Below are 25,673 nucleotides of genomic sequence, written 5' to 3' on the forward strand. Positions count from 1 at the left end.
GTTTGAAGAAAATTAGTTTCACTGGGAACTGGAGTGGATCAAAGCCCTGGTAAGACTGCTGAAGTTATCTGTAAATAGAAAGGACAAAATAGATGGTGGGTGTATCTTTTAATATGAACGTTTTTGTGAAGCTTCCATACTGTTTGCAAAAATGGATTACTTGGGTTGCTGACCAAGTGGCTACAGGATAAACAGGTGTAGATGATGGAAATTTACTGTAGTATTTGCAGCAGTAATCAAATCAGTGTGAAGCCATGGCTGTAGTGAATATGGAAGATTCATAAATGGTATTTATTCACTTAAGGCCTTGTCACCATTCCACATTTATATGTAGCTGTTGAGAAATTGACTTTATATTGTTAATCAGTGTCGAAGGTATAATTATAGTGTAGGTAATTACTGCATTTTAAAGACTCTTAAGTACTTCAGCAGAGTTGGAAGGACTGAGTGTAGGATAATAGGTTTCATAGGTTTCATTTCCAGGTTAGGGAGTGGCAAAAACAGTTTGTGTTGAAAGTCTTCAGTTTTACTTGTGAGCAAGTGAACCTAAAAACAAGCAAAAAGGCACAATTAAAACTTTGGCTGTTCTGACAGTTTCTCTAGGCCTGTTGCCTGCTATAAAGCTGTTTGGTATAGTGAATTTTGGCTGCTGCTTGACATCTGAGTTCCCTTTATGTGACTTCAAACATCTGCCAGCATCCACTTCTCAGTTTTGAGATACATGTAGCTAAGAGTACTGCTCATTGCATTAGCCCTGCAGAGAGATTTTCAGGACTTTTATCAGCTGTTCACATATAATTTAGTACTTAGAAAATCAATTTGCCATGCCTTTTTTGCTACAAAAGTTCTTCATTGACAGTCTTAACTGTTTCTGTAAGATGGTCTAATTTGCTCGTGAAATGCTGGATTTGAGGAAAAAATGTGGATATACTAGAAAAGAAGACAACTCCCAGTTTTACTGAAAATAGTCCACAGATACATTTTTGAATAGTATGCAGTTACTGTTCCCTCTCTGTGATGATAGGAAAATTTGTGCAATCTGGGAAGAATTTCAGTTGAAATAGCATTTTGCTTTAAAAGTATGACCAAATGATGTAATATACTGCATTACATCTCTTCTTTCCTTGTTTAGCCAGGTTGAAAATATTGTTAATCTGCAGCTGAAGACTTTTCCAGCCAATGTGTTCTTAAATCACTGTTTGAAGTTCTGTGGTGTAATTGCTGGTAACTCTAAGCAGCTGAGAAAGTTTGTTTATGCTAAACTGCTAAGAAGGTGGTGTTTTGTAAATTTCCAAGCACTGATGTTAGTTAAAGCTTGGAACTCCTATATAACTTGATCACTGGTGGCTTTTTAATACAGAATTTTGTTATCAGATCTATGGGGACAAGCTTTGGAAAAGGATCCTGTTGTATATTTTTTTGGTTTTCCGTGCAGGATTATGCTTTCCTGTTGAAAAATTGTTTATTAAAACCAGTTGTGGACAATAATATTTGTCTGAATTTGTTGAGAAACGTGCCCATGTTATTCTCTCTGTACATTCAGATTTTTTAAAAAATGGCCTCTCCTGGATTTGGTTTGTTTTTTGGTTTATAATACAGTGAATAGAGACTGTGCCCAGCAACTGGCTGGAGTATTTTGGAATATGATGAATAGGAGGTGTGTCCAGTAAGTGGCTGGCCATGACACACAGTTTCTTCTGCTGGCAGGAGAAGCTTGGCTGGGCAGTTAGGGAGTTTTGTAGCTCATCTATCTTAGCCTGAGTCTGAGCAGCACTCAGGGTACGGAGCTCCCGCCAGGCCAGTTGACAAAGTCTGCTCCTGTTCATCACAGAGCTGAATTTGCTTTATGAAATAATTGGAAAATGTGATTTAATACTTATAAATAAAAAAAAGGAGTGGCTGTAGTGTGCGTCCTACCTTCTGAACACAGTTTTCCTACTGTTGCTGGACAGCAGTCCCATAACCTGGAGTAAATACTTTTTTTTCCTTACAAGTAGATGTCACTATTTGACACGGGATTTTACCCTGACAAATTGTATTATGGCTTAATATGCCATTAGAATATTGGAGCATATGTGAATTTTGGTAAATGTAATATTGATATCCTTTGTAATACTAGCCTTCCTGCTGAGATCCACCTTTAATTCAGTTGTAATGTTTCTAAGAATTTTGTGTTATTTCATTTGTTCCCATATTTAAAGCTGTATGCTTACATGCAAAGTAACAGCTTCTGGCCTGCTTTACCCAAGCAAACAAACCCCCTTTGTCTTTATCATTGTCATTGTGTGTCTAACAAAAACATGCTCAGGAGATGGAGCTGCTCTCCAGGGCTGAAGATGGAGCAGGTTGTGTGGGGAAAGGTATGGGGCCAAGCAGCTTTGGTTATCTTAGTGCCAGCATCACTTCTCCTGTGTGACTTCAGGTTCCCATCACTGCTGCTTGGTGTAGTGGATGTAGTTGAAAAATGTAAGGAGAACAGGGGAAATGTCTTTTTCATGTGATTTCCAGGGCTGTCTCTGGTAGTAAGATGTTTTCAGAAAACCCAAGAAATTAACCTTTTCTCTTGCATGTAACTGAATTTTTATCAAATCATTTCAGTCACATTACGGACACATCAGCTGTGATGCAGTTTTGGCAAATGTCTGGTGTCAAGCTTGGAATACTGATTTGAGCTCTCTTCCTTCTCTTTCTCTTTCAAGTGTTTGAGTCAGCTCCCAACATAGCCACAGGTTTGTTCAAGTATAAATGAAAGTCCTTCCTGTTGTGGAGTGTGGGAAGGGACAGCAAGTGTAGCAATAGCTTCAAACCAAGCATTCTGTGCCCGAGCCAAGCCCCAGAGTGGGTGTGGGGACTTGAGTACGTGTCTGAATTTGCTCAGTTTGGTGAAATTTATGTAAGGGTGGAACTATGTTTTTCTCTTGCAATGAACCATGTGTTTCCATTGCTCTGTGCATTGTATACACGTGTTTATCATTAAGTACAAGACCTTTTATACTCGTGCTACTAAGTGGGTCTGTCTCAGATGTGGGTCTGTCTAATGGGTCTATTTTAGATGCGTTTCATTTCTTAGACCTGGGACTTCAAGATAATACTTAGGATGTTCTTCTCACCCCCATGACCCTGAAGAAGACCAAGTAAATGAGCAATAACAAAATGGAAAGAATCTTGAGAATTTGGGTCTGTGGAGCTTGCTGGGTGTTTGAAGCAGGGAGTTATCTCCTTTGTGGGTGGATGCCCATCAGGAGCCACTTGAATGCTAATCATTCCAGGGGCCAATTAGCCGGCGGAGTTCCAAATGTACACTTAACACTTGTTGAGGTGATTTTGTTGTTCTTCTTAATGTATCTGCCTTAAGCAAGGCAACATCAAATTGTGGAATGACACTGATGCCATTAACTGATTGTTGTATTTAAAAGCTGTTTACTCAAACTTTGTCAAGTCTGAAGTAATAGCTGGGTGCATATGGAATAGTTACTGGTAATGTTCCCTGTTGGAGTGTGTTGCTGTGGGAATGAGATCAAGAAAACATTAGGGGGTGGAATGCGGATACTAGGGAGAAAAAATGTGTAGGAGGGTAATACACAAATAGAGATTAGCAGAGTTATTTCCAAGCTTTGTCCAAGTGTGTTGGTATCCTGTGAAAAATAAAAATGAGAGCTAGATAGTGGGGTATCAAAAGCATTTGAGGGGAAAAAGTGTTTGAGACTGGAAGGTGTTACCTTATGGTAGGTACTTTTCTTTCTGCAGTTACTGGTTGGTTTTTTAAATTTACTTTCAATGGGACCACAGTATTTTCCTAAACCTGAAGATCACTATTTGTTTTGAGTAGGCTCATCTGTGTTGGGTGGAAGAAGAAAAGAGTCCATTGTAGAAGACCGAAACCTTAGATTCCAGAGGAAACTGAAAGTCTTTACAGGTCTTCTGTCATCTGACGGACAAAATAATTGAGTAGGAATATTTTAAACTCACAAACAAGTTGTTTCTCCTGTAATCTAGCAACATCTAAATAGGTCTCCCTTCATAAAGTGCTGCACCATTTCTGACTATCTCTACTGTAGCTTGGAAAATAATTTCTGAGCATGCTGGATTTTCTAGCCTGGCTGCTGTTCTGGGCTGCCATTGTTGTAGTTTTGTGTGTGCTGGGGAACAGCAGCTGTCAGATTATCCAGCCAGCCCTTTGAGCTGTAACAAGGTTAGCATGCTCAACTAAATATTTATTCTTTTTTTTCTAGAAATTAACAAGTCAGTATAACGAGTTGCTGTGTTAAGGTAGGGGGTACAAGGAATGCCAGGTGTTCTCTTTTATAGCTGCTTGCAAGTTAAACCAGGTCTGATTGTGCACTTTCTTTTCTGCTCGCCTGGCTCTCACTTGCCCAGAGGCTGCCCTGCTGCTCTAAGTTCAGTTCCCACAGCTGTCTGCAGTGTGAGGAAGTTGCTCTTCGCTGCAGCATCCCTGTGTGCAGCTCTAAAAGAGCTGACGTCAGGGCACTGGAGGATGGCAAAAGGCTGAGATGTTGGCTCCTGGGTTCCTGTAGAGTTCTGTGGCTGTGCCCAGCATTAGCACAATGAGGAGGAAACTGACTGTGCAGCTTGCAACAATGGAGGGCTCAAGGGGGAAAACCACCCGTGCTGTTCTGAGCTGTAGCAACCAATTAAAAACTTGATGCTTCACCTGAGTTCTCTCCTTAGGTAAGTTCCCACAATTAAAAATGCAGCTCTTTGTGAAGTAAGTTTGAACACTCACTGGAGTTCCTGTAGATGTGTTCAGACTTACACTCTTCATGTCATAGACTGATGGATATAACTGCATTTTTTTTTCATGGCTTAAGAAATGTTTTTTTTTTAATGCAGAAATGGAATACCATGGGAACTCTTACAGAATTCAGAGTTCCTGGATTTGTTTTTATTTGCTAGGAGGTTATCCAGTTCAGAAGGGGCATGTGCATTTGTTTGGTTGTTGTAAATGATCAGAGTGCCATAGGTGGTTGAAGGATGAGTCCCTAATCTATCTATGAAATATCTCCCTTGGGAACTTGTATTAATGTCAACTCTGCTGCATGTCTATGGTTGTGAGGATTACTATATTCAGTTAAAGAAAATAGAGCATGTGAATATTTTTAGCTGGGCTTAAGTTTTCTTCTGTGAGAAAGCACTGGTTTTGCTGCAAGCTTTAAATCTGCAGTGGTTCTCATTGAAGAAATAGTACAGCTTGGAAGTTTTCTTAGCTGTTTTTTAAAAATACTTTCTGTCTGCTTATTTGATTTTCATTTCTCTTCCGGAAATAGAGCTTGGTTTGGAATCCTATTTATTATATTATTTATCTTATATTATTATTTAATAATAGACAAACAAACCTCTCTTTCCCAAACAATGCAAACTGTTGCTCTATGTTAAACAAGAAATGTAGTGAGCTTGAATTTTCCTCCAACAGAAACAGACAAAAAACATCCAACCAGCAAAACACAATCCTGTGTCAAAAGCAGAGCACTAGAAATGTTTATTTTTCTTTAAAATCAAATCAATTTTCAATCTAATATTCCTGAGTTATTGATATATTGATTTAACAGTGTTCTTTTTTGTTTTTATGGGCCTTGGTTTTCTGTTGGTTAGTTTTCCCTTTTGGTATTTTACCTTATTTTAATATCAGGCCTTCAGATAGATTTTCTATACCTGAGGTTTGACAGGTAACTTTTAAACGTTTTGCAGTGGGAAGAGCATAAGCATTTTCTGCTCTACCCTTAATGCAAACTTACAATTGACAAAGCTGTCTGGAGGAGCTGCTTCCTCTGTTTTTTTTTCCACAAAACAAATGACATTTTTTTTGTTTCATTCAGTTCGACTGTTTGCTTGTTTTGTTTGGCTTTTTTGTCAATCTGTGTCTCCCCTCCCCCCCACCGTTTGATGTTCTGGCATCTTTGCTGAGTTGAGTTAAATAAGAATGTTCAAGGAAATGGGACCATCAGTAGAGTAGTGTTACTTTTGCCCAGAATCTTTTTATATGTAGGGATCAAAGTAATTTGAAGGGTATTAGGGAAGAATATGGTGTGCCAAGTTTGGTTTGTGATTTTTTTGTTGTTCACTAGTTTCCCAATTGTTTAAGTATCATTGTATTGCTCTTGACTTTTGTAAAACCTTGCTCAGTCCTTCTGCACTGTCAAACTTGACTGACAGAATAACTGGGCATAATATTGCAGGTACAGGATAATCTATTGAGCTGGCTATTGTTTAATTGTTGTTGTTACAGCAGTGCTGAAAGCTCTTTCTATGTGGGAGGAATAATGCTTTGTCTCTGATCTAAAAAAAAGAGGAGCCAAAATATTTATTAGTAACAAGGTTGAGAAAACGTTTACAACTTGTCTGCTGGGTGTAGCTCTTTGAGGCAAAGATGAAGTACCTCTTTCTTTACTAGTAGTTACAGACTTCAACATTCTGTCCTTCTCATTAAAAGATAATATTGTGCAGAATTCAAAATGTAACCATTCTGGCTTTGAGAGCATGGAAATTATTTGCATGGATGGGTGGGTTTTTTTCACTTTAGTTAGTAAGACAAACAAGGTATGTGTTAGTTGATGACAGTAGTGTAGTAGGTGGAATTTCTAGAGGTGGATTTTCTGATAATTTTAAGGCATTTGTGTAAAATCAGAAATTCAACCCATGCCAACAACTCAGTCTTTGATTTTTAAAATTTTAAATTAAAAAAAAATAAATTTGGGGATATTTAATTCCTCATAAATCAGGTATAATTATATGTTGAAAGTTGTTTCCAGGTTCCCAACTTTCATTTCTGAAGAGTTATTGCTTTTTCCATTTACCCTCTGAAGTCTCCAGACCTAAGCTTTTCTGGATCCTCTGCTGGTCTCTGATTCATGGTCTCTTACTTTCCCTTGCCTGCAACTTTGATTCTCTCCTTCCACCCACATTACAAATCAGCCTCACTAATTCTATCCTTGGCACCCTCCTTGAGCTATATTTACCTCATTCACTTTTTAAAGTACTCACTGCTTGGAGGAAGTTCTTTTTTGCTCAGTCTTAAATAAGTTTTTAAGTCTACAGCTACTACTAAAGATGTACTTTGTTTTTGCCTGAAGGGTTAAGAACCCAGCAATTGAGTGGATCTTTCAGTACTCTGGCTTTGTGCATTCTTTTAAATCTTCACATTCAGAAAAGGCCTGGCCATGCAGCTTGGTCTTTCCTATGGTTTTTTTTTCCTTTTTTTTTTTTTCTTTCCCCTCTATCCCATCCTGCCTGTATCTCCTCTTCCCCATCTCCACTCTGAAGCTATAAATTCTTCTTTTTATGAATATGCTTTTGTGTTTAAAAATTGTGTATTCTGTTTTACCTAGCTCATTGCATTCCTATTCCCTTGTACTTAAATGGGCATTGAGGATTTTTCACTGCACTGTTGAAGGGGAGAAGGTTTCCCAGGCCCTTTTATGTGGCATTTTGAAACAGGGTCATTGACTGTCTTTGCAGTTGCTGATCTCATCTGCTCACTTATCTATGGCTGAGTAATGCCTTGGACATTGCAGGACTTGAAGCTGAGGTCTCAAGGCTGGCAGTGATAGCTACAGACATGAAATAGGATTTTTTTTTATTTTTATTCAAGCAACTCAGAGTTTACCTATTACTTTGTTGGGCCAGTAGCAGTAATTTTATTCATGTATTACATGCTGTCCTTCCTCAGAATTAGCTATATATATATAATTTAATATCTCTATGATAAATTATCAGGAATTTGTTGTAGAAATGAACTGATGGAATTGAGTCAGATGTGTCTTTACTCCTTCATCTTCTTCATGTTTCTCTCCTGTTTCCTGATGGTTGACTGGGGCTTTTTCTTGGAGTAGGGAGATGGCTCTGGTTTTCTGCCAAGTGATCTGTGCAGGGATCAGAGGATTTTGGAATCTAGATAATTTTTGTGATTTGTTTTAATGGTTCTTTTGCAGTGCAGGGCACAGAATTCCCCCTATCCTGTCCTAGGTATTGTTGAGATATTCTCAATACACCTGGTTCACTTTTATAGAAAAGCAAGGTGAAAATGTAGAAGATAGGGATAAGCAAAGAATTTTATAAGCACTTCTTTAGAGCTGGTTGTTGATAGTGAGGGATGTAAGAGAGAGTCTGAAGAGGCTTATTTTGGAAAAGTAATAAGGGTCTGACATCACTGTCTGAACTGTTGGAATCTCTGTCTGATTTCTAAGCATCTTTCTTTGACTGGTCTTATATTTCTGCTGCCCAAACATTCTTACAAACTTTCCAGTCTTCCTCCCAAAATACACCGCTGTAATGCATCTTTATCCATAAATCTTAAGTTAATAAAGGAGAGAAATGCAGTGAATTGTAGATGTTGGATGAAGCCTTAAAAGTATACAATGATTTCTTTTATAATAAAAATAGAGATGTGGTACTATGATAGTTTTAGAAATATTCAAACAAATCAATTGGTTCTTGTTGTTTTTTTTTCTGATGGTGTTCTTTAAGATACTGCTTATGGGCTCCTGTTGTTAGGTTTTCTTCCTGCTTTTACTTACCCCAAAATTTTCCTGGCTTTTATAGTTATATATAAAGCCTGCCAGCTAACAGGTTGCCAGTACTTAATCCAGAATAAGATTTTATGTTAGAATTGAGGCTGTTTGGAAATAATGACACATAGCATAAATGCTGAGATTTCATCCTATACCATCCTACTCCTATAGATGAAGAACAGCTTCACATTTCCTGAATGAAATCTGTGTATTCTCTGACAGGCTGGTGCTGCCTCTTCCTGCTCATGGTGGACATGGACAGTAGGAAATGATGTGTCCAGTTGAGTTGTTTATTTTGTAAAAATGTTTTTCAGGGATACTTGGAAGAGCTTTAACAACTTAATATAGAAACACTTTTGCAAAATGCTACCCTAGTTCATTGAGAAGAGTGCAATTAATTTGCCAGGAAAAAATGGTTAAGTATTCAAAGAATCCTTCTGGACTCTTGGAAAACAAAAGCTCCAAGTTTAGAAGTACTTTATAATGTTTCAATTTTCATTTAAAAATAAGTTTTAAAGCTTAATGATATCTGGAAACTTACTGGCCTTTCCCACATCCTGTCACATCATATTTCACATCTCAGTCATACACCGACTGTTTCCTTGAGTCAGTTTGTGTCAGTTTGTGGTATCATGTGAATAAATGCTCAACATGGTCGAAAGATCTCCCATCTGTCTGTAAAAGACCATGTGATCCTTTATCAAAGACAAAAGGGAAGGGCATGGCTAAACATGGCATAGCATTGGTTGGAATTGTAAACAGTCATTTAACTCAACTTGAAAAACTTTTGGCTTCTAGTGATAAAATGAGATCCATCAGAAAATGTGAGTCACATTCTCAAACTGACGTAGCTATACCACTATTGTGTACCATAGTATTTGCCAGTGGCTTTGATTAACAAATATTTTTACTTAAATATTGAAGTGATGGCAAGAAAGAAGTGGCTTGGTCACTTGGTCCATGAGAAAGGCTGATTTAAAGATCTGGCACTGGATGTGGAGATTATTCCTTCCTCTTCCCCCCATTTTTTTGTTTCTTTGTTTGGAGTTTGAATAATTGACAGAAGTAGCATACTGCTCTCCCTCCTTTATGGTCTCTCCAGGTAGAAGGAAGTTTGTGTGTCTTGTTCTCAGCTGAGCGGGTTTGCTGCTGCTGTTGAGCTCATACATTCAGTTTGTTGCAACTTCATAGTCTCTTCTTGAGTCAGAAGAATTGCTGGCAATCAAATCATAGAAGTCTGGAGTAGTTCCTTTTTCTGCTTTTAATGTTAGACAAGGGTTTTGTTTGTATTCACCTTAGGGTATTGTAGTTTGTGATGTTTTTGAAGTGTCAGCTTTGAATTTCTGCATCCAAAGAGCCTTTCTGCTTTAAGCTTACAGCATTATGCTAGTGACTTTATACCTGTGTAATAAAAAATTCTAAAATTCTGATCATTGTCATTTTATGTGTGTCAAAAGAACAGTGGGATAGCCATCAGCCACAATTTCAGTGTCTTCTCTGATAGGAAGCCAGAGTTCTTTTCATGAATTTCCTCTTTTGGGAGGCATTCAAAACTCAACCATACTTACTGGGAGAGAGAAAATGTGGTACTTGGGGGAGGTTGATGTGCTTTAGGTTACTGACACTTAGATTTACTCAGCAGAGTGAGGATGAACTTTGGAAAAGTTCACAGATTTGCAGCTGAATTTTAGCGCTCCCTTATTTATGTCTTGTTCTGCTTCTATGATCTGCATAGATAGCTGCTCATGAGCTTTTTATCCAGATTGATTGCTCTGCTTTTCCACTTGCTAACTTCAGTTTTGTGACAACAAGTGAAGCACTGATATGCTGCAGTTAATTGTGGGGAAATAATGACAAATTCTGAAGATTTTAGCAAATGAACTATCTGCAGCTTGTCCCTGACCTGTTTCCTACCACTAAGGACAGGAGTAGACACTCTGGTCAAGGTGTTATTCTGATCTGCATTCTTGTCACTTTGGCTTCTTCTGCTGCACAGTGTTGGCAGTAATTTTCCCTGTTCTTTGCCCCTACCACAGGCTATTTTCTGGCCAGACAAATCCAAGGTTCTCTATTGATCTTGAATCAGGGCCATTAACTTCTAAATAAGAGGTTTGTCCTATATTGGTACTAGTAATTGCCTCTTTGTCTTCACTGAGATTGTGCTGATATGCAGCTTACCACTTGCTTGAGGATAAATGAGTAAAAAGTATGCATGTCTTATAGCTAGCAGAAGTTTCCTCATTTTATAAGTTTTTAGTGATTTAATGTGTTCAATAAGGAACAATTTCTTCTAAAACTTTTGAACAAATAGAGTGGTAGAGTTAAGCACTCTTGGTCTTTCTATTTCTAGAGTGTGACAACATGTGAATGGCATGTTCATCAGTTACTGCATGGTTACAGAGTATGAGCATGTAAATCATTCAAAATGCTATTTGGCTGGTTACTTTCATGGGTAATAATGTGGAAAATAGTGCATTTCTGTCAGGATTCCGACTGTTGTGATAACACAGGACACAGAATTATTAAATAATCCATGTCTGATCAAAGGTTTTAGACATATATTCTTTTAGGCATTTTACAGAGATTTGCTGTTATGTTCAGGGAAAATTGCTAAATCCAGGATGAATTTACGGAGTTGGTTTCATATATCAGGAATTTGTGTGTTTTACAGGCTTTAGGAGATCTGGCAGCTTAGATATTTTGGTTGCTTCCTTTGAAATCCATGAAGTAAGAAAACCCTTTTTGTCTGAAATTTCTTGGGTGGATTTTTTACATGACTTTTTGGGTGGGAGAAGTGTGTTACTGTATTTAGTTAACATTTATAAACTTAAGTCATATTGTGTCAAAGTTTGCAGTAAATCTCTATTTGTTCTGTAGGTCAGGTGGGTACCATGTAAGAATTTTCATGAGGAAAGAAGCAGGAAGATAAAATGCTGCTAAGTTGAAGGGTGCTGTTACTTATAATGACAAAGCACTCAGTTATGGGGACTCTGATAAATAAAGCCTGTAGACAAAGTGCCCAGCTGTACTTTAAGATGAAAACAGGATGTTGGTTGTATTGCTGCAGGACTGCTGTATAAATCAAAGGATATGCTGTTATTGCTGTTTAAGGAAGCTGCACTCCCTTGGAGTGGTCCTGTATATAAAAGAATGGTAATTGCTGTGCTTATCAAGGACTGGCAGTTCTCCTTTTCCAATTGTGACCTGGTGAATCCACCTCAAGCTCATGACTTAAAGCCTTGCCAGTTATTTTAATCCCCTATTCAATAGGACAAACAGAATGAGGTTATTTTTACCTCTTTATGATTGCTTAGAACAAGTGGAAAACCCCTTCACTACATTTAAGTCAAAGGTGATTTTGCTGAGGAGGATGTGAAGTATTTAAGTATTTCCCCCTGTTAAACCTGTTGGTTCAAGCTGTGTCCAGTTAGTCATGGCATCTGGAAATGGCCAGGTGGCTTTTTCCCTTCCCTGTGCCAGTGTCCTTGGTTTTTTTTGTTTTTTTTTTTTTTGCATTCACTTGTAGCCTCTTTAAATTTTTGTTTGATAGCCTAAGCCATTTTTGCTTTGTTCTCACATTGTCTTTTAAAGGACTTCTTTGCTCTGTTTGTACGGTTCTACTGTTTCTTAATGCCAGCTAGAATGATGTTGCCTTTGCTTTTAAGTTTAATAGTTTTTATGCTTCCAAGCACTAGATGCCCTTATACTTTTTCTTCTCAGGAAGAAAGTATGCCAAAATACTTTTCTGCTTTTGACTTCTACCAGTTTATTTTTTGTCTTCAGGGAAATCATAGAATTATTTAGCTTGGAAGCAACCTTTGCAGATCATCTATTCCAATCTGTGGTAGATCTGTAGTGCCCTGTAGAATGGCCTAGATTATTATTTAGGAAATATTAGTAAGTTTTTCTTAGGCAGAAACAGTTTACACTAATCAGTTGAGTGTTGTCATTAGCAACATGCTAGCATTTGTACTCAAGTGTAGAGTTAGCCTCCCTGCAGTGAGAATCCTGAGCATGAATCAGATGGGAAACCATGCTGCTGATGGAAGCAGAGGACAGAGAAAGAAAGAAAGAAAGGGAAAAGGCAGCAAAGGTGAGACAGGTGTGCAGTGCTCTAAGGGAAAGTAAATATAATTCACTCCTTAAAGAATACTGACACAGCATAAACTTAATATTGTTTTAATATCAATTGTGCTTTTTACTGAAGAAACATTAATTCATCTTTCAAATGCATAGTTTTTATAGAATTTGATGCTCATAATGACTATTCCATTGTGACCATCACTTATCTACATTTCACTGAAGGTCTGTGAGGGAAGGATATTGCAGGAGCTCTGTAGGCAGCTGTGTTTAGGATCTTGATTCCTATTGGTATATCTTTTTCATAATTCCTGATTCCTTATGGTACCCACTTTTCAGTATTTTTTAAAATTAAAAATGTTGATAAAATAACTTTATATTTAAAACTAGGATTTGACTGTATTCTAATAACAAGTAATGATGTGTTTTTAAAGAAGTAAGGCCTCTCTAATATACTTCTTTCTGCTTTTTCAGAGGGGAGGCAGAAGTCTCAAAATTTTAAATATGTCTCATTTCTTTACTAAGCAGTTGTAGAAATTAATCCGGTGTGAAGTCTTTTTTTGAAACCCAAGGTGTTTCTGTAGTACTGATCAAGTTATATTGGGTGTTCTTGGGAGGATACAATATTACATGCAGAGATGAGATAAAAACTTCTGTGAAGGGGAACCTTTTCTGGGGCCAGAAACTAATTTCTGAAAACATATTTGTCAGTTATCAGATGTCCTGGTGTCTGTAGCAGTGGTTTATTAAATAAGGATAATGTTTTAGGTTATTAAAGATAAACTTTAAATTCTACCTGTTCATATAAATATGTGGTTCTTTAACAGGCCAGAAGCATGGTTATCAGGAGACATGCTGTGGAATTACCCTGGTGTGACCTTGTAACTGATGGATTTGACAAGCATTAAGCATTATTTGAACTGCTTCAGTACTCTGAAGGCCTCTTAATTGTACTGCCAGTATTCTTTTTCTTAAAACTTGTAATGAAGGGGGATGTATTCTGGACTGCTTGTTTTGGTTACACACTCACACAGGTAGCTCTCACACTGCACTTATATTGTACCTTAAAATAATTGTGATTTGTTTGCTTGTTTAGTTTATTTTAATTTTGAGCAAGTCCTGTGACTTTTCATCCACAAAGCAAATAGCTGTTGCTTTTGATTAGTAACTTAAACCTTGGCAAGTACGTAAATTCCTCAGCAGGGCACTGGTTTTGAAGAGCTGCTTATGTTCCAGGAGAAAACTTTCGAACAGATTGTTTCAGAACATGTGATTTTTATTTTTTTAATTTTTTTCCTGCTTCTGTACTACATTATCTGCACTGATTTACTCCTTTCCTCCAGGAAACACATTTGCATTAAAGATCCGGTCTTCTGTTTATTTAGTTCCTGCTGCTTATTGCTTCCATGGGGTCCTCTTTGACCTTACAATTAACAGAAAAATAACTGATATCCTGGGAATTATATCAAGAAGAAATTAAATACAAGGAGCTGATGAATTCTGATGGATTCTTTCACTGATCTAACTTCTCTTTTGACATGCTAAGATACTCAGTAGTAAAAATAAAGAAAAAGTTCTAAAAAAAACCATAAGGAGGATGTTTGTCATAGAACCTCTGATGCTTCACTTAGTGCTTTAAACTACAGGAGTCAGGCATATCACTGGTTCCTATTGTTAAATGTTGGCTTTGTCATCAGAAAATGTCAGTATTTTCTGGAAGATACTCTGACCTGGCCTGAATCAATTCTTATTGATCTGAGCTGTTTTGACTGACTGACTTGTAAGTAGAATAGTTGCATTGCACCATAACATTTCACAGTCCCAGCTGAGACACCCTGAGTTCTCTTTTCATTTGGTCAGCAGATGTAAGGACTCCTGCTGCAGTTAGAGCAATACTGAAATAATAGTAAGCATAAGAAATCATTCTTGCTTTTTAGCTTAATTATATATACAGCAAATTCAGTGCAATAACAGTGAGGGTTCTCCTTTGTTGGTTTATTTAAATTGTATTATGTTATTATAATTTTGTTGGAAATAAGCAAGACTGATGAGAGATAAAGCTGTCATAGCAAAGAATGGAAAGGCTTGACCCCAGTGTTGTCTGCTTAATGCCACTTTAAATGTCTAGGCTTCCTAATTTAGTCTGATTTGAACATAACAGTGTCATGTTTGGAGACACAGGATGCCAAGAAAGGAAGCAGATGATTTATATCCCTTGAGCTTCCCTAAGTGGGAGTTTCAGATTTGAATTAAATAAAATAATGAGATTTTAAATTATAAAAGAAGGTGGGGTACCAAGGCCTGCAACTGAATGCCTTGGCAACTAAGCTGGTATGTACTTTTGCCAAAATGGAAGGGATGATTGCATTTTGTCTTATTATTTAGAAAAAAAAATAAATAAAATGAACAGGAGTGGACAATCTGAAAAGGCAGTTTCATCCCTCCAGTGGAGAAGATAAGAACCTGGCAGTTTTAAGTTTATGATTAGACTTCTCCAACCTAGATTATTTTATTCTTCTGTTGTTTCCTTCACCCAGTCACTTAGCTTCATCACTTAACATCAGTGGTGATAAAGTTATGCAGTCATGTAATTGTAGAAAGATAGAGAGAAATGACAGCTTGGCCTAGCTGTAGAATTTTTCTTGCAATTTTCTTAGAAGTTTTTGTCATTGTTACTGTTTTTTGCTTTTGACAGTCTCCTGATATCCTTCTTAGCCACCTTTGACCAGAAAGCTAATGGCATAGAATATTTTTAAAGGCTGTTGGGTCATATTTGCAGTCTGAAACAGTGTTTCACACAGTCTGCAATGTTACCATGGCAGAGGTATCCCCCATTAAACCCTGTTTCACATCAGCAAATGTGCAGAAAATGGAATTGTGAGAATATAAATGATGGTGAGCTTAAGAAACCATGCAACCTTAGGCACAGAAATAGTGCACTGGTGTGAAGTGTTTGAAGAACATCCATTTTTTAGCCAGGTTAGGTTTTATTTGTTTAGCAAAGAGATTCAGCCAGGCTGCTGGTGAGTATTTAGAAGGTGTGGTCTGGTGATTTGCATCCTGATTAGCAGTGGCACCCAGTGAGGTTGTGTAGCCAATGGCTGGTCCTTAGATTGGGAACATGGTGAGAGGCTGGTGGGCCAGCCTGAGAATCACTCAGTTTCCTCTGTCTTTTCCTACTGTAGCTCCTAATCTGACAGGTGAATTCTGGTGTCTCTTAGCAGCAGGTCATGCTTTGATTTGAGGCTCTTTAACTAAATCAAGTGACAAAGCTGTATCCTATTTTCTGCTCCCTATCAATATGTCTGATTCAGTACTAGACCACCTTTGTCCAAATGTCATTTGTGGCTGTCCCAGAACTTTGAACACAGAACCACTTATGGTAGTGGCAGTAACATGATTTCATCAGTTTTCCATCCACCATCACTCCTTACTTGTACTGAAACTGTAAAAGAAGTGGTCATGACTTTGGGGTAGAAACTGGGACAGGATTGTCAAGTGTGATGGGGCTGCTGCATCATAGGTTTTGGACTCCTCCTGGGAGGATTATGATGATAAGGGTCTGCTGTCTTAAGTTTTTAATTTGGCAGAATCATAAGATGGTTTCACTGAACATTACAAAGCTGGCTTTGCATGTGTGGTTAGCTTATGCTGTAAAGCATGCCGTACAGACAGATATTTTTGTCTCTTCTGGATTATTTTTCTTTTTTTTTAACCATGTACTACTTGGTTGTTCGTTTAAAAGAAAATATTTGTGTTCTAAAAACAAATGACATACACACAGCTGTGTAGCCAAGTGACCCAGAGAAAATGAGTTCCCATGATCCATGCGAATGTGCAAGTGATGGGGACCAGAACTTGTTCTTTGTCCAGTAGTTCAGTTGTGCCTGGCCTCAAGGGAGCATGGAGCCCTGCTCCTCATCCTGTTAACTTTCCATGGGAATGTAAGAATGTGCCTCACAGTGCTGGCTAGGGATAGTTGTGTGTAGGGTTTGTTCAACTTTTTAAAATTTCTTCTATCTAAATTCTTGTAGGTTATGCAGAAATTTGGACTAAATACTGATTTAGGAAGAGTTAAATTGTGTGATACTGCAGTTTTTAAGAACTGGACATAAGTGTTTGGCATTGCAGTGACAAGAGCTATACAGCCATTTATTTTCTGTCCTTTATGTTCTTGAACAAATACTTCCGTTCAAGGATAGTTGAAAATGGAAGGGAAGTACTTAGTCATCTGCATAAATAAATAACTTTGAAGTTCTGAGATACCTAAGATGTGAAAACATAGATCATATATGTTTGTTTTTTTGTTCCACATTGGGTGAGCCAGGACTAGGATTGGTAGAATCCTTTCTTTGGTATTGGATTTTATGAGTGAAAATTTGGCTATTTGTTTTTTATTTTTTCCCTTGCTGGGATTGTATGTGTGTGTGACCTGTTATCTAGATCTGAAAATTCTGAAATGACACATCAGAGACCAAAGGCTATTCCAGTTACTAATGTCCAATTTGGAAAGCTTAATGCATTGTCTGATTTCTGCTGTCCAGAAACATTATTCCAAAGCTATGAAAAATATGTACAAATTAACTATGAGCACTAATGTGCCTTAAATGAGGAAAAGCAGAAGAAAACATAATTCAAACAGAAGACATGCTGGTTACTTCCATATGTCTTCTAAGACACAACTTCCTCAAAGTTCATACTTTTAAGGATATGGCCTTGATGAACAATGTACCTACTTCCCAAATTTGTCCACTTTCATTTAGCTGTATTAATCATGGTATAAGTGTCAATAGAGGGGCATAGAGTAGTCTGTTGGAAGCATATTAGATTGCATCCAGTGTGTCTATTTTTTGCTTAAATAGTTACTTTATTTAGAGTTGATGAAGTTTGCTTCCACTAGTTGCATTCAGCACATGACCTTGCAGTGTTATATGTAAACAGCATCATAGTTGATGTTGAACTGATGAACTGGGAAGTTATTGTATGAAGTGTTGAAGTACAGTTACTCAGTGTCTGCACACCAACAATTCAACAGAAGCCCTTGCTCTCCCATTCCAAGCAGAGGAAATAATAACAGACAAATCTTGATAGTAGTAAGAATTTTCCCTTGAGTTTTGTGGTTGGCTGGTTGTTTGTTTTGTTTTTTTGGTGTTTTTTGTTTTGTTTTGGGTTTGGTTTTTTTTTTGAGAGGGAGGTGCCTTAATTAATTTTGTATTAAATACATGATTTTTAAGCAATATTGACACCAGGCACTGATGTTTTGGTACCAAAATTAATTTATTTTTTCCAGGTCACTAACTTTTTAATTTAGTCTTTGTCAGGCAGAAACCCTTTATTAGCATGCAGAGTGCTTTAGTATGAGTCTGCAAAGTAGGCAAACGTGCTCAAATCAAATTTATATAGCTTTGGCAATCTGTACAATTACGTAATCATCTGCCTTATCTAATGTTAAAGGCACAGCTATATTGGAATATTACTTTGCCCATATATTATTGTTATACTATCTAACAGCAAAATAATCTCCATATACAAACAGTTTTAAAAATATAGGGAGCAATCTCCTAGCAGAAAGAATCTCTTGGCAGTTGGAATAACTGCCAGTCCCCTCTTGAACTTCTGTCTGAGGTGAGAAAATTAAAACTTGCTATTTTTTTAGAATTCTTGTCTTCTGGAATAAGAAAAAATCATAGCAGATGAATTGGTGTTCTAATTTATATTATGGTGCAACTGAACAAAAATACAATATTTGTTGGTTTTTTTTTTGGTTACAGATTGTACTTTCAAACTGAAAACTTAACTTGATCTAGGACTTCAGCAACTAAAATGATTGTGCATAGTCATATAGTGTCTGTTATTTCAGAATCTAGTGAAATATCAAATTTATACCTTGAAGGGACTTTTTGTTTTAGAAAGTAGGAAGTAACTTGTGATCCTGGATGACCTCCAACTCTCCTTTGAAAATTGGTTAGTTCACTAAATGAACAGGAATAGCACTTTTTGCTAATGTTTCTGCTTTAACTCAGATGGCAGGGATTTGAAATTTGGGAGAGAAGAAGCCAACAAAGCAGATTAAATAGACGTCTAAGTTTAGCTTTGAAATACTACTGTAGTAAGTCATTTAGCTTGGATGAAATGAAGTATGATTCATTTATATATGAGAAGGAAAGTGTTTTAAAAGCATATGATAGCATTGAATGCTGTGTTAAGATTTTTTTCTTAAAGTTAATACTGTCCTTCCTTTCAGAGAGAGATCTGTTTGAGATTTTGCCATCTCAGCCTTCATAAAAAGTCGTGGTATGAAAAAAATTCTTCAGCTTTTGTATGAAATTGCACATGCTTTGGAAACTGTTTTTTTTCTTGAATTGTTTCAGAATGAACTGACAAACCCAAAATAGGTATAAATTCCTAGCCTGTCTTTACAATAGCATTCTTGTGTTGATACTCTTAAATACCATTTTATTAATTTATGAAATACCCTGACCTTTCTGAAGTAAGTGCCTCGTTTATGATGTGATTTATATTCTAGGGATATTTGTTGCTGGAAAATACATCGTTTGAAGAAAAACTACAGAACTGCTTCTGTTTTATACAGATGGGATTAGATATGCTCTGATTTGTCTGGAAAAGAATTAACAGCCAAGTAGTTTCAAAATACAGCCTGCTTGCAGTGCCACCCTGTGGCTTTCTTTTTCATGGCTTCTATTAAAGCAGCTGGTTTCTGTTGCCTCATCCCCAGCAGGAAGGTTACTTGTGAACTTATAAAATGTCTGTGCTCCTAGCTGCAGACCTGTCTAACCAGGATAGTGCAGCACTTTTTTTTGGCCTATCTTTAGCATTATTTGTCCTTGCTGAAACCTGCTTAGATTAAGAACCAGAAAGAGAATTTCTGAGCAATACCAGTTCATTCACCTCCTGGATCAAATCACTAAGCAATGCCTGGTTTGGTCATTGGAAAGGAAAGATCACTGGAGCTGGAAGCAAATGTGTCACTTCTCAGCAGTAACTTGAAGGACTATGATAATTGGTCTCATTCAGTTCCAGCAATGCTACATATGCAAATATTTTATTTCTAGGTAGTCAGTTTTCTAGGCAGATGGTTTGACTTTAAAATTAGGTTGTCTAGGTAGACACAACACTGCTTATGGAAGTAGTTGATTTTATTTTGTATTCAAGACGTCTGCATTTTTGTTGACTTAAACTGAAGGATGTCAGGGAGACTTTGTTTTTAAAAGCAGCATTATGCTTTGAAGTAGTAGTGCTTTGCCTTGCACCATTTTACAGAGTTGCTCAAATCTTGGTGGGATAAGTACTTGGATGTTTAAGACTGGTTTTCATATATAGAAAGTAATATGATGTGGAAGATATTTCACAACAAGCAAGCACAAAGTAACTTTTCAGCACTGCACCTGCTTGGCATATCTTGGAGAGGAAAAGCTTGCTTTCTTCACAGCCAGTTTAGGTTTAGTAACATCTCTGAATGAAAGGCAGGGTTTTTACCTGTCTGCATTTTCTTACTGTTATTCTGGCAGGGGACAGCAGAACAGCCCCTCTGCCCAGGTGGGAGCAGTAACATCCCTGCTCAGCGTGGCCTCGGCAGCATTCCCTGGGCTGATGGCCACTGCCCACCACCTCTCCCCCACACCCCAAAGGCTGGCCTGCCACTCCCTACCATTTGGATACGTATTGGAGTCAGTGCCGTCAGTGTTGTGAAAGTTTTTATTGTAGCACTTTGACCATGCTTTCAGTGTTTTCTCGCTGCACAAGTGTTTGTTTTAAGGAGAGGCGCTTCCCACGCGCGCGGTGCCGCTGGGCCGGTGGCGCTGCCCGGGCTCCCTGCCTGCCCCAGCGCCGCTCGCGCCCTGCGCAGGCAGGGCAGTGACTAAGGGAGGACACATCAAGTCTGGGCTAGCCAAGCCTCAGCAGGCTTACCGAGACACCTCTGGGCTTCAGCGTCCTCACTTTGTGTTTTCCAGTCATAGAAATGAAAAATGTGAGAGCATAGTAAGTATCAAGCTATATCCTTAATGCGTCTCGGCTTTTCTGATAAGCGGGTGCTTGCATTTACGTTTGTCTTCTAATTACAAAAGTTATGCTTGGTCTTTTTTGGAAACTGGGTACTTCTTTTTCCAAATTAACATATTTTGTGTGTAAATTGTAAGTAGAGCTGTATGAATGTGGTATCTGAGTTCTTGCAGAATCTTAAAACCAGCAGTGGAAATGTGTGATGCTACAGTCCATACTTGTAGTTGTACTGTTTGTTGTAAAGTTTTAAATTAAAAGCTGGAAAGTCTTAACTGCATTTTTATCTCTCATTATTTTTCTTCTTCCAGTGTTGTCAGGATGATTTCATTCTTTGTCAACCAGGCTTATCCTTTTTTATTGATTATTTTTATTATAAATGCAGTATGTATCTAAGCAAGATAATGAACAAAAAGCTTACAAAGAAACGGTTAAAAACTGTACTGTACTTTTGTCAAACAGTTTTGAGTGCTATAATACTTGCAGTTAAATACACATTTTGGTAAGTCTGGATTTCCACATAGGAACAACCTAAGGTAGAAGTGGATGTGAGTAACAAGGACAGAGAAGTTTCTGATTAGTTGTCTTTATTTAGGGAACTTGTTTGGTCTTTCTACTGCACATCAGGCTTCTGAGGTAGTGGTAGTGTGTAAACTCAAGTGTCTGTGACTGAAGTTAGTTATTGCAGAAATCCTTCAGGCTGCTCTAAATTGCAATGGAAGGAACAAGTTAATTGTACTTTAGATTTTGGGTTTTGTTTTTAAAATGACTCAGGTATAAGTCATGGACAATTCTGATTACTCCTTAAAACAGAAGACAGACTATGGAAATGTACACATAAATGTATGTTCTTTTGGGTCACAGGTCCTCACTTGAGTCCTTCCTGTATTAGAATTTTGCCTGGCACAATGTTTCCTTCAATACCATAGATCACAAAAGAACTGTAATTGTATCCTAAGAAAATGTATTTCAAAGCTTGTATACTTGTATCAAATTCTCATTAGTCTTCAGCATTTTAAGAAAAGCCTGTGAGTGTTTCTAGTGGCTTTTCACTAGGAAAGAAAATTGCTGCTTGCTGTTGAGAAAGGGAAATTCATGACTGTGCTGTAAGCCCTGCCATATCCTTTTGGTGGGTACTTTTGTTTATGTCTTTCTTTAAAATAAAATTTAGAAAACAGTCACAAGAGCTCACCTCTGAAACTTTCTGTCTCTGGGAACCTTTATGAAAAGATACATTTTGGATTGTACACACAGCCAACAAGGGGAAAGGAGAACATCAAGAAATCCAAGGAAAAATATTTTTTATACATTCTGTTCCTTGAATTCTGGGATATGCTGTCTCCAACTTGGACTGTTTGATGTTTTATAGGAAAAAATATTGCCAGAAATAGTCACTTACTGTAACTGTTTGCCTTTCTGCTGGAGGCTTGCAATGTTTACAAGGCTACAGTAAAACACTGAGTCATAAAAACTTGGGATATTGTATTCCTGAGTTTAAAACTAGATACTGGAGATAAAGCAGACCAAATGTTCTGTGACTGTAGCCATAATAAGGTAATGCTTTTCTAGCAGCACATCAATACAAGACTCCTAGAAACATTGGTGAACTTGCTGTGGTACAAGGGGCCTATTACCGCTACTGAGTAAATATATTCTAAATATATTCCTTTCTCTTCCTTTCTCTCTCTTTTTTTTTTTTTTTTTTTTTTTTTTTTTTTTTTTTTTTTTTTACATTTGGTAGAATTTCAGTGATTGTAGTCCACATAAATAGAAGTGTTTGAGTATTTGTATCACCTCCTCTTTTAAATCTTTCTTGGGTAGGTAGAAAATCAAGGGCATGGTCCAATTATCTAAAGAGCTTTTTAAGAATTTGGAATTTACTGGTATACAAAATTTTGTTAAGCATTTCTATGTCATTAAACTGAGCATAGTGCACAGGCAGAATGGCACTGTGTGATGAGCTGAACAGCCCATGCAGTGAGGGAAGGTTTGGAGCAGATTATCTGGAGTGATACCAAGTGGCATGTACAGGACAGCGGGGGGATCTGTCCCAGCCAGCATGGTTTTGGTAAAGGTGGGTTCTGCTAGACCAGCTTGTTGTACTCCTGTAACAAGGTCTGGTGGATGTTGTTACCTGGGCCTTAGTAAAGCTTCTGATACCATTTCCCATGGCATTCCCCTGGACAATCTGTGGCTGCTTGTGGCTGCGATGGGTGCACCCTGTGCTGGGTCAAAACCACATGCAATAGACACTGAATGCACCTGCACTTCTAAATATTAATCTAAAATTAGGACTTGACCAGAGAAAACCAAATGAGCCTTTTAAAATTTGAGATATTTTAAATTGTTTTGTAATGGTACCATGTAATCTCTGCTTTATCTAGAATAAAGTCTGTATTTTGGAAGGCATACTTCCCTTTTTTTTTTTTTTTTTTTGGCTTTGTTGATTTGAACTTTCTTCTACAGAATGATACAGAGAATCCCAAGCATGATTAGCTGCCTTTTCCAGAAGCTGGTGTGATACACTCCCAGTGTGTGTGATACCGATTCCAAAGATAGATGCTTATCTGAATTAAGAAGGTTATATGTGCGTGTGTGTTAAGTAAGAAAGAACATTGTATTGTTCTTCCTCATTCCTGTCTTGTGGGTAGCAGGGAACCTGAGGCATGTTCCTTCCCACATGCCATCTTGATAGCCATGGACTTTTGCTCCCCAGACAACTTCTTACCCCTCTGGAATGAAGACCCTCTTTTAAGTGAGTTTCAATTTCTGTAAAACAAAACTCTTATCTGAGTTGTTTGATGTCATTATTAAAAAGGGGAGGATTTTCTATACAGATTTTAGTATTTATCCTTGTGGTAAAATTAACTGTATACTTTTTCCATTGTCTTATGTTTACTTCACTTTGAGGAAGTACCTGAAACTTGCATGACAATATTTATAACTGTAATGTCATAATAAATTTTTTTTTCTTTTTTTCATCTGATAAGGACGGAAACTCAAAATATTAAGAGAACTGTTGCACCAGATGCACTGTTCTGAAGGATGAAGTGAGAGAGTGCTGGGTGAAGCAAAGATGTCCTTGCTTCACAAACTGCTGTTTAGGATTGAAACATTGCAATTTTTTTAAACATTTTCTTTTGGAAGGAGATGAGTGTTACTGAACTTGACCAGAGTTACAGGTTTATAAAAACCACATTATACTGTGTGTAAATATTCAGAACAAGAAACTTGTTTAACTTCTTACTAAAGCTACAACTAATTTTCTCACTGCCATAGAAAGATCTGTCACAGTACAGACTGTTCTGTCAAGGAATGGATATGATTATGGAAACTTGTATGTGAAACTGGATCTGAAAGTTTCTGAATTAAAAGATGTGATTTTTCCAGAAGAAAATAATTGCAGTAGGTTTATTTTGTCTGTTATATGTTTTATTGGCTTTCTAGGCCTCTGGGAGTGATTTAAGTAAGCACTGTAACTCTGTTTGGAGCTGTAGTTCTCAGATCTCTAAAAAACTGCGGGTTTTTTCAGTTGGTTTCTGGCTGTACTTGACTGTTGAAGCCAGTGGTGACATTTAGTGTTCCAGAAAGTCTTTGCAGTACGTGACTGCTACTTCTGCTGCTTAAGGACAATAACAGTGCTTCAGTTCTCCTCAATGTCAAAATAGGTTTTGAAGAAATGGGAGGGCTGCAAAATAATAATAATAACAACAACAATAATGATGATGCGTTTCTTAGAGAATCCAAATTCTCTTTCCCTGCCATTCTTTGTCATAAGTGAGTTTGCTCGACTTAAAAGATATTTTTAGCATTGCAACTTTTAAATATTTTGATACTGTCTCTTTTTAATTATGTAGCTTCAGTTACAAGTCAGGTTTTCCACATTATGTTGCTTTCATGAGGATTTGGCAGTGGCTGTCCTCTTTTGAAGCTCTAGCACTTCAAAGAGCTGTAAGGTTGTTTCCATTTGCGCTTAGTAACGAGGGTGTGACAGTGTCTCAATTCAGTTTTTTGGTGATGGCCGTTAAAAAGGAAAAAAAAATCAGCAACAACACTCAATAATATTTTGGGACCTCGTTGTGCCAGGGCAGCGCCGTGTTCCTTGTCCTGCAGCACCGTGTGTGGGCGTGGGCTGCCTGCAGGTGTGGCTGGGCCAGGGCAAGGCTTGGGCTGCAGCCTCTGCCTTTCAGGGTGAGGAGCACAGTAATGAGGGCAGTGGTACCAGTTTGTAACTAGTGTGTGGTTACTGAAATCCAGAGGTTTCAGTGCTGAATTCCACATCTTTCACTGCTGTTTTAATCATATTGTTGAATAACACAACGTAGAGCTGGCAGCAGCTTAACTTGTGGAAGTAACCAGAGTGCAAGATTTGTGGTGGTTCTATTTTATTTTTCCTCCCTCTAGATCAGAGATTTAGGGATATCGTAGTATGCTGTTAACCATATGTCATATTTCAAGCTTTGGTAGATGATTATAAAGTGGGATTAAAAAAAAAGTAATTATTTAAGCATTAATCAATGATCTTGTAATAACATTGTAGCAATAGATCCATAGTTGTTGATCCTAGCTTTTCTTTAGAGGGTGTTTGGTGTAATGTGTATTGGCAGAATTCTCTAAGCTGGTATCTTCAAAATAAAAACAAGCTGAAACTTCCTAGAAGCAGCTGAATTAAGTCTGTTCATGGCTTTCCTGCCCACGAGCTCTGCTAAATAAAATAATACAGTTGTTTCACAAAACAAGGGAGAGCTATAAAGGTAGCTTTACTGTGATATTAAATCTCTCTTGAGCACTTTCCCAGAAATATGAATATAGTAATTATATGATTAAAAAAAATAAAGAAACTTTTTGGGTTGTGCACTTCCTCAGGCTATTAACCTAACCACTAATTAACCAACAGGAAATTCCAGACCTGAAAGTTTCATTATTGCTATACTGAACTGTGAAAATGTAAGTGTGTTAATGAGGATTTCATTATAGCCATCTGTAACTTGTTTTTAAATTGTGTTAAGGCAGGAAAAAGATAATATACCATCTGTTACCTAGCTATAT

At 37.5% G+C, this 25,673-nt stretch overlaps 1 protein-coding gene across 1 annotated transcript in view; it reads left to right on the forward strand.

Annotated features, from left to right (window-relative positions):
- The first annotated feature begins 4,526 nt into the window (after positions 1–4,526).
- Positions 4,527–25,673, forward strand: part of COBLL1 (cordon-bleu WH2 repeat protein like 1) — a 67,604-nt gene continuing 46,457 nt past the window's right edge. Inside the window, exon 1 of the mRNA XM_054277793.1 lies at positions 4,527–4,689. Coding sequence (XP_054133768.1) covers positions 4,664–4,689 — 26 coding nt within the window. The 5' untranslated portion in view covers positions 4,527–4,663. The remainder of the gene's footprint in view (positions 4,690–25,673) is intronic.

The sequence above is a fragment of the Melozone crissalis genome, unplaced genomic scaffold (genome assembly GCF_028551555.1).
Source record: "Melozone crissalis strain CALT ecotype California unplaced genomic scaffold, PUWL_Pcris_2 ptg000023l_1, whole genome shotgun sequence".
Classification (NCBI taxonomy): domain Eukaryota; kingdom Metazoa; phylum Chordata; class Aves; order Passeriformes; family Passerellidae; genus Melozone; species Melozone crissalis.